General features: G+C 35.5%; 2 protein-coding genes across 4 annotated transcripts; one reads left to right on the top strand and one right to left on the bottom strand.

The window, feature by feature from the left end:
- Nucleotides 1–1,419: 1,419 nt before the first annotated feature.
- On the bottom strand, nucleotides 1,420–4,733 carry LOC125822616 (UPF0051 protein ABCI8, chloroplastic-like). Its single transcript, XM_049502036.1, has 2 exons — nucleotides 3,301–4,733; nucleotides 1,420–1,784 (listed from the first exon to the last, which is right to left on the bottom strand). Exons 1-2 carry the CDS (start codon nucleotides 4,720–4,722, stop codon nucleotides 1,566–1,568), a joined length of 1,641 nt encoding a protein of 546 aa, XP_049357993.1. The 5' UTR covers nucleotides 4,723–4,733; the 3' UTR covers nucleotides 1,420–1,565.
- Nucleotides 4,734–5,402: 669 nt separating this feature from the next.
- LOC125822620 (mediator of RNA polymerase II transcription subunit 21) lies at nucleotides 5,403–7,928 on the top strand. 3 transcript variants are annotated; one of them, XM_049502042.1, is made up of 5 exons: nucleotides 5,403–5,505; nucleotides 5,585–5,809; nucleotides 7,050–7,127; nucleotides 7,321–7,372; nucleotides 7,517–7,928. In XM_049502042.1, exons 2-5 carry the CDS (start codon nucleotides 5,600–5,602, stop codon nucleotides 7,591–7,593), a joined length of 417 nt encoding a protein of 138 aa, XP_049357999.1. In that variant the 5' UTR covers nucleotides 5,403–5,505; nucleotides 5,585–5,599; the 3' UTR covers nucleotides 7,594–7,928. The 3 variants fall into 3 exon arrangements, with proteins under 3 accessions (XP_049357999.1, XP_049357998.1, XP_049358000.1); XM_049502041.1 differs by having other exon boundaries at nucleotides 5,474–5,505; nucleotides 5,577–5,809; XM_049502043.1 differs by lacking the exon at nucleotides 5,403–5,505 and having other exon boundaries at nucleotides 5,577–5,809; nucleotides 7,495–7,612.
- The last annotated feature ends 216 nt before the right edge of the window (nucleotides 7,929–8,144 follow it).

Raw genomic sequence — 8,144 nt, 5'->3', positions numbered from 1 at the left:
GAATTAAAAAGTATTTAAAACTTAAAATTGTATTTTGACATGTATTTTACTTGAAATAGTGGTTGATGATAGTTTTCTCATCCTCTCCCCCCCCCCCCCCCCCCCCCCCCCCTTTTTTTTAAATAATAATTGAAAACCCTCAACTTCAAGTTGGAGTGTAAAGTTGACTACAATGTATTACCAAACAGCTTTTTTATAAATAAAAATTTGAAGAAAAAAACTGTATTCCCTAACCGGATGGAGGATATACATTCATTTCTATTTGTCCTCTATAAATTATAAATTTTGTATTCTCTGTAATAATAAATAAAATATATGTTTTATTATAATATATTCATATTAATAAATATATAGTCTTAGTTCTTAATTATTGAAAGATGATTTGGAGAATGAAAAATTAATGTTAAACATAGTCTAAGACATAAGTTTTTCTTTTTTTTAATCTTGATATGCTGAAAGTAAAAATATACTTTTGGTAAAATTGAAACGAGGGAGTATATAACTGCCTAATGTCGCATACGGGTGCATTTTGGAATTGTGTCAGCAATAATTTTAAAATACAATTATGGAGAGTTGGTGAGCAAGTGACTTGGCAATAATTACATATAAAAATATTTACTTCACCAGATTCCATATTAGTATTTCATTATTAATGATTAAATATCAGATAATTACAAGGATATCATAGTTTAAAGTTTGACATGAACTTGAAAAACTAATGCAAATAATTAAGGTACAGGTCCTTCGGGATGACTCAGTTGGTTTGGAGGGTGGTTATCCACACGGATGACCCGGGATCGATCCCCCCTCAATGCCTTCTAAGTCGAGCCTGTCGCATAGGGCTTGCCTAGTGCGGTTTACATCCCCTGTGTGGTCTGCAGGCATTGTAGCGGCTGCGAGTTATCCTGGGGTTCCAAAAAAAAATAAGGTACAGAATCCCTTAATGAGTGGTTTGACAAATAAAATGAATGTCATTGCCATCGAGGACTCCACCTATTAAATACTCTTTTAGGCAAGTACTGGTGAAGGCACAAATATGTAGTACTCCTGATTTATTTATAGTCTTTGATTAAGTTTTTAAAAAGTTAAAAAATAATTAGTTTTTTTTTTCTATTGAAAAGGTTTTGATTAAGTTTTTAGGAAAAAATAAGTATTTTTGTAGTAGCACTTCAGAAGCTGAAAAAGCCAAAAACACATTTGGACCTTGGCCAAACACAATTTCTGCTCTAATATTAGTTAGAGTATTTTTCAGATTGATTAGTCAAACACAAACTGTTACAACACAATTATCTCGTAAACTGATGGATCTTTTCTAAAGCAGCGTTCTCCCTTTTGCATTTTTTAATTGAAATTGTGGAACTTTCTCAGGCACAACACAATCAATTAGAAGTCATGTTTAAGATGGATATAAAAGAAGGATTAGAAGACAATGCCTTGACACATTATTTATTTACATGAAGTGTAAATAGCAAAAGTTTGTTTGGGTATGATACTATTACAACTTTACAGATGACAAAACAAATGGCTACAAAGTCCAAAATTTCCACACCAGCAATCAGCTTTGATTAACCTACAGACCCTTCAAGCTTCAAGCTCATTAATTGGTTCACCTCAGCACCAAATTCATCAGGGAGTTCATTGAAAACATCTCTGCAAAACCCAGATATCATTGCAGCCATTGCTTTCTCATAGTCGATTCCTCTCTGCTGGAAGTAGAACAACTGATCTTCACCAATCTTTGAAGTTGTGGCTTCATGTTCTATCCGGGTAGAGGGGTTCTTCGCCTGTTAAAATGATGCCATATGTAAATATAGAAACAGAAGAGCAAATACGCAGTTACATTAGATTCCGAGTTCCAAGTAGAACAAGAGTAATATATACACAAGCAGTAGTTACCAGGATAACTACAAAATTCATGTAGCATCTGACTTAGAACTTAAAAGCCACACCAAAAGTAACAAATGTTGTCTTCTTTTGACCCATATGCACTAATCTATTTCTATATATATATAGATACTACAGAAGCTTTCTGAGAGATCCTAAAATATAGAAGGATGCATCGGGTAAATCCAATCAAGAATATTAGAGACTATAGACTGCTTTTAAATTAGTTTGCAACTAGTTTCTCTAAAAATTCACATGGATGGGAGAGTGTTTCCTGCGGTATGTTTTACAAGAAAACTATCACATGCCAAATTTAATGAAGGTTAAGTTTCCTCGAGTTAACAAAATTTAGGATAATTATCAAAGGCCACTGTATTAAACTATATTCATTAGTAAATGTACTTCATCTGGAGTTCTGGACCAAGCATAGCGATAAGTTTATCAAACAGACGGACATGCAGTTTGCTGCTTGTTTAAGACATACAACACATCCATAAAAATTACTATTTGCACCTTCTCCATGCACAAGTACACACTAATCTTCGGTAACGGAGGCTTAATTCAGCTCCAGAAAAATCAACACACATCCACACTGTCAAGCACAGGGATACAACAGTTGATGCTTTTATCCAACAAAGGATCTATGGACATATTGAAAGTTAAAATAAAATCTCTTCTCATGACAATGAACTTCAAATGAAAGTAAGCAGTACCCTTCCCCCCTCCCCTTTTTTTTCATTTTTGATTCACCATGAGTAACATACAAACCACTAGTTTTATGGTCTACATGAGAACATTCTCAGACACCAATGAAAGAGAGACTATTTATTGACCTGCCGGACAGCTCAAATATTTCCAAGCCGAAGGTCCCAGCATGCACCTAATTGACTTGTTTTTAGAAGTAACTAACAACAATGTGTACATTTGTTGAACCTTTTCTTCTAAGCTCTTGTCGAATGATTCTAATTCAAGGTGGAGTCCTTCCTTCTTTTTTCCTTTTCCTTTTCTGCAATTGGAATAGGGGAGATCTTGGATAGGGGTGGTAAACTAAAAACATTGCTCCTGTACTATGAGAAAGATAAATGGAACTTAATGATTTTCCTTTTTTGATCAGGTAAATAAAATTTTCATCAAAGATTGGAACTTAATGATTTTTTTCTTTGATCAGGTAACTAAAATTTATATTAAAGATTGAAACTTAATGATACCAGCATCATGCATAAATCAGGAGGCCACAGAATACAGTGAAGTACACTGTGATCACCGAAAGATCATGTTTTCCACCTAAAGAGTAACAAGGCCATATGTCACAACTAAATATTGTACTTCTAAAGGTAGAGAGCTAAAGTTACATCAAGAATTATGTTATCATGCGGAGATAGAAAGCAAAATTAAAGTTCACTGAGAGCTAGTTACCTGAATATATGGATAAGTGTTGGCTGCAGCTTTATCACCGATGAGCATTGAATCACACTGGGAGGAATTCCGAGCATTCTCTGCACTTGATAAGACCTGAACTAGTCCTCTGTAACAGTTTCTAGAATTTCCTGCAGAAATACCCTTTGAAATAATCCTACTCCTCGTATTCTTCCCCTTGTGTATCATCTTCGTTCCTGTATCTGCCTGCTGATAGTTGTTGGTCAATGCCACAGAATAGAATTCACCAACCGATTCATCACCCTCTAACACAACACTTGGATACTTCCAGGTAATAGCTGAGCCAGTCTCAACTTGTGTCCATGATATCTTTGATCTAGCCCCAGCACAAATTCCTCTCTTTGTAACGAAATTATAAATCCCTCCTCTCCCTTCCTCATCTCCAGCGTACCAATTCTGCACGGTTGAGTACTTAATCTCTGCACCTTCATGGCAATACAATTCCACCACAGCAGCATGTAACTGATTTGTATCATATGAAGGTGCTGTACACCCTTCTAAATACTCAACAAAACTTCCTTCATCCGCAACAATCAAAGTCCTCTCGAATTGTCCAGTTTCCATTGCATTTATTCTAAAATAAGTAGATATTTGCATAGGACACTTGGTGTTCTTGGGTATATACACAAATGATCCATCACTAAACACAGCTGAATTAAGAGCCGCGTAAAAATTGTCTTCTGGGGGCACAACTCTAAACAAATACTTCCTGACTAAATCTGGATACTCCCTAATAGCCTCAGAAATCGAACAAAAAATCACACCAGACTTCTCTAAAGTCTTCCTATGAGTTGTGGCAATAGAAACACTATCAAGAACAGCATCAACTGCAACATTTGCTAAACGATTTCTTTCATTCAAAGGAATACCCAATTTATCAAAATACCTAACAAGCTCAGGGTCAGCCTCATCAAGACTATCTAAAGTTGGTTTCTTTTTAGGTTCTGAATAATAACAAATATTCTGAAAATCAATTTCTGGGTACTGATTATCAGACCATTTAGGCTCTTTCATTTTAACAAATTTCTCATACGATTTCAATCTATACTCAAGCATCCATTCAGGCTCATTCTTTCTTGATGAAATCAACCTTATAGTTTCCTCCGAAAGCCCTTTTGGCAGCGCAAAAGATTCAATATTTTCATTGAAACCCCATTTATAGTCTCTTTTCAAGAATTTCTGAAGTGGGTCGTTTTCATTTGAGATTGATAAAGATGATTCTTTACCTGGAACTTCAACAGTTGTCTTGGCATCAGCAGCTTTAATCTTGAAATTACCTGAATTTGAGATTCTAGGGGAGGGTGGATTAGGCAAAAAGTTAGACCCTTTTGGGAGTTTAGGCTGCTCAGTGATGGATTGAGGACAGAACCGTGAGATTCCGTTGGTGAGAAAAGAAGCCATAGTAGATGCTTAGAAGTTTTCGGAAGATAGAAAGAAGCAGGATTAAAGCCAAACATAAATTTTATTTGTTCTTTTTTTTGTGGTGTCTGAACTCAGATGTCGTATGCTGACCACGTGCCTCTTCTCAAAACCTAAATTACCAAAAAAAAAAAGGAAAGTAGTAAACCTAAATTATTTTTGTTGCATTTTATGTCATTTCTAGCCAACCCCTAATTGAGATGGGTTATCAATTATCATCATTCATGGCTAAGCACATTTCCACAAAAGGAATGACTACTAGAATTTTACGCATAGTGTTGTTTAAAGCGCTCACTTGATAATGATAAAATTAGAATTTATATTGAAAGTTTTAAAATAAAAACAAGCAAAAAAATACAAATGTAAAAAGAAATTTAAATAAACTTTTTGATCCTACCTAATATCATGTTCAACGCTTGAAGGAAGGTACACTAGAACTAGAAGCAAGGTGAAGCGACAAGTGAGTGTTTTTAAATGAATTCTCTTCGTCACATACAAAATGAATAGACTTTAAAATGATATTTTTAAAACCCTTTAATATAACAAAATTAATTCTCCCTTGTTGCGTTTTTCCCTGAAGTCGTGAACTGTGAAGGCCTGAAGGGTAGCTTTTGCACAAAAAAAAAAGTATTTGAGTTTTTTTAAATTTAATTGAAATAATGGTTAATTTTAGGTCTAATTTTAAAACAATTGTAACAGATTTTCGGATCTTCTTCGGTTCTTCCCTGCTGCTTCGACCCGTACCTCCAATTCTAGGGTTTTAAGGTAAGTTCTTCTCCTCTGTTTTCTATTCCTTTGTTCGAATTTTTTTTCTGTAAATTCACCATTTTTGTTAGCAATTTAGGGAAGGATTTGGAAGATGGATATCATATCACAGTTACAGGAACAAGTAAATACAATTGCAGCTCTTGCTTTCAACACCTTTGGTACTCTTCAAAGGGACGCCCCTCCTGTGCGTCTATCACCTAATTATCCAGAACCTCCACCTGCTAATCCCACAGAAGACTCAACTAATGTTGCAGAACAACCAAAACAAATGAGTGCTGCTTTTGTTAAGGCTGCCAAGCAGGTAAAACTCCATAGTCCATACCTTCACTTTTTCTGCTTATTCATCAACTAATATGAGCAAGCCACAGACCAGGGTATATGAATAACCTGCATGTACTTCAAGAATGGGGAATTTTCACTTTCTCGGAAGATCAAGATGAACTATTTAGTTTAGTTTCGTTTTTTGTGTAAACAGTTTTTGTTGTAAATGAGGCTGAAGAAGTGATTGAACTTGTAGAATCCCTTTAAGAATAGGAAGGTATATCCTTGGGTTCCTTGTAAATGTTGTTGATTGCACCTTCTTGGTGCTATATTAAAATTGCACTTACCATTCCTTTTTTTAAAAATCATTTTTGGACAAAATAATGTTTCTTTTTGTCTTCCTTTGACTAGTATGTTTACTTTTGGAAACGTCAACTCTTTAGATTATATCGTGGGGATACTTTATGTTTCTTGGCTCATCATATATGATGTGTCTGTACAGTTCTATACGAGATAACACTAAGTTGTTTCTTGGCTCATCATATCTAATGTGTACATGCAGTTCTATACCAGATGATATTAAGTCTTTGTTTGTTCAGACTTGAGACCTGCGTGGTTGAGTTCAAAGACCTTAGTACTGACTCCTGAGACCAGTGTGGTTGAGTTCAAAGACCTAGTCTTTTGTCCTTCAGTTTAACGACAAATACAATAATGCTATTAGCATCACCAACTACTTGAATTAAAACCTGACTGAATCACATAATGGCGGACAAATTCCAACTACTAGCTGGACAGGATCTCATGCCTCTAGGGATTTTAACTTGAGAACTTGATCTCAGCCTCTCAGGTTTGGGAACCATGACATCTAGGCCAAGTCTCACCGGGTAAACCTTGTTTGTCAAAACCGGAAAACTGAATTCTAGTTTATCGCCCTTTAGCTGTCTTCTATGAAATGTATATGGACAACCCTGTGATTAGTTCTAAGGTGTTCAAGTTCACAGTTATATTTCCCTTGTTTTCTTCTTGGCCTCACAACCAGAGGTTGTCTAATCTAGCATCCTATCAAACTTAAGCTGCACAGCTGACACTTGAGACTTGAGAGTAGCCTTGAGGGTTGTGTGGCTCTAATTCAGACCAATTATGAATTTGCATTGTGATCCTAAAGTGTATGCTTTGCTACAATGTCATTGTATTAAAACAATCTTCTCTTTTTCTTTTTCTTTTTCTTTTCCTTTTCCTTTTCCTTTTCCTTTTCCTTTTCCTTTTCCTTTTTTGGGCAGTTTGATGCGTTGGTTGCTGCTCTTCCTTTATCAGATGGGGGTGAAGAAGCCCAATTGAAAAGAATTGCAGAACTCCAGGTACATGCTTCTTTGTGAATAATTGGTGGAATTAACATATTGACATCCTCTAATTCCAATGTCTTATAGCTTTACAGTATTTAAACTAAAAAAATAAAGAAGGATAAATAAAGATTAATCTGTCTATTTTGGGCTTAGTATTTTGTCTTGCTATACCCAAATTCTTACTCGGTTATGTATGTATGTGATGTAGGCTGAGAACGATGCAGTTGGCCAAGAACTTCAAAAACAACTGGAAGCTGCAGGTAAGAGTTTGTTTTTCCCTTGTTTTCTTCCTGAGATAGTGGAAGTTGTTCTGACTAGGCTAAGGTCTAAATTTCCATTTACCTCTTTGTATTATTAATTTTTTGTTTATTCTGAGACTCAGTTTGCTGATTTTGGTGATTTAGAGAAGGAGCTAAAGCAGGTCCAGGAGTTGTTTAACCAAGCAACAGATAACTGCCTGAACTTGAAGAAGCCAGAATGAATAAGGTAGTAGATATTTCCCCTTTGATAGATCTAAGGGGAAAGAATTTGCTGGAGGAGCCCATTTTTGCTGGGATATACCCTGGAGGAACAACAAATTGATAGTGTCCGTCTCTGTTATGGGTACATTTACTAACTGATTATAACTAGGCGTGTTCTGACATTATTATTTTAAGTTCTTGGCCACTGCTGGAGAAAAGAATTCAGTATACCATTGTATCTGGTTTAGATCTTTGTTTATAGAATGAAAAGAGGTATGAATGATGTGCTTTAAAAGCAAAAATCAGCAGTTTTTTGTCTCTTCACATTCCTTAAATATTAGTGTCTTCTGTGCCACGAATTCTATTTGGAAGTTGGCTAATTTTTCTGCTCTAGCACTTGTTGTCAAAAGTTATGCAATTCTCGGACTGTATCTTCCTAAACATGTGATCCCAAAACATGGCAGCTTGCATGCATAACTACCCAAACGAATTGATGGTTTTAATTCGTAGACATATTTTGGGGAGTTAACAATCTCGTTATACTACTAATACTATGTCTGGGATACTTTGG

Source organism: Solanum verrucosum, unplaced genomic scaffold, assembly GCF_900185275.1.
Source record: "Solanum verrucosum unplaced genomic scaffold, falcon-dt-bn FXZP01000103.1, whole genome shotgun sequence".
Taxonomy (NCBI): domain Eukaryota; kingdom Viridiplantae; phylum Streptophyta; class Magnoliopsida; order Solanales; family Solanaceae; genus Solanum; species Solanum verrucosum.
Note: the sequence above shows the minus strand (reverse complement) of the source record. Positions and strands in the feature narration are given on the sequence as shown.

Bases quoted from the DNA above. Each gene is read 5' to 3' on its own strand.
- LOC125822616 (XM_049502036.1), bottom strand. From the start codon at position 4,722: ATGGCTTCTTTTCTCACCAACGGAATCTCACGGTTCTGTCCTCAATCC. The intron at 1,785-3,300 runs GTAACTAGCTCT...TCATTTTAACAG, and splicing joins ACACTTATCCATATATTCAG to GCGAAGAACCCCTCTACCCG.
- LOC125822620 (XM_049502042.1), top strand. From the start codon at position 5,600: ATGGATATCATATCACAGTTACAGGAACAAGTAAATACAATTGCAGCT. The intron at 5,810-7,049 runs GTAAAACTCCAT...TTTTTTGGGCAG, and splicing joins TTGTTAAGGCTGCCAAGCAG to TTTGATGCGTTGGTTGCTGC. The intron at 7,373-7,516 runs GTAAGAGTTTGT...TTGGTGATTTAG, and splicing joins AAAACAACTGGAAGCTGCAG to AGAAGGAGCTAAAGCAGGTC.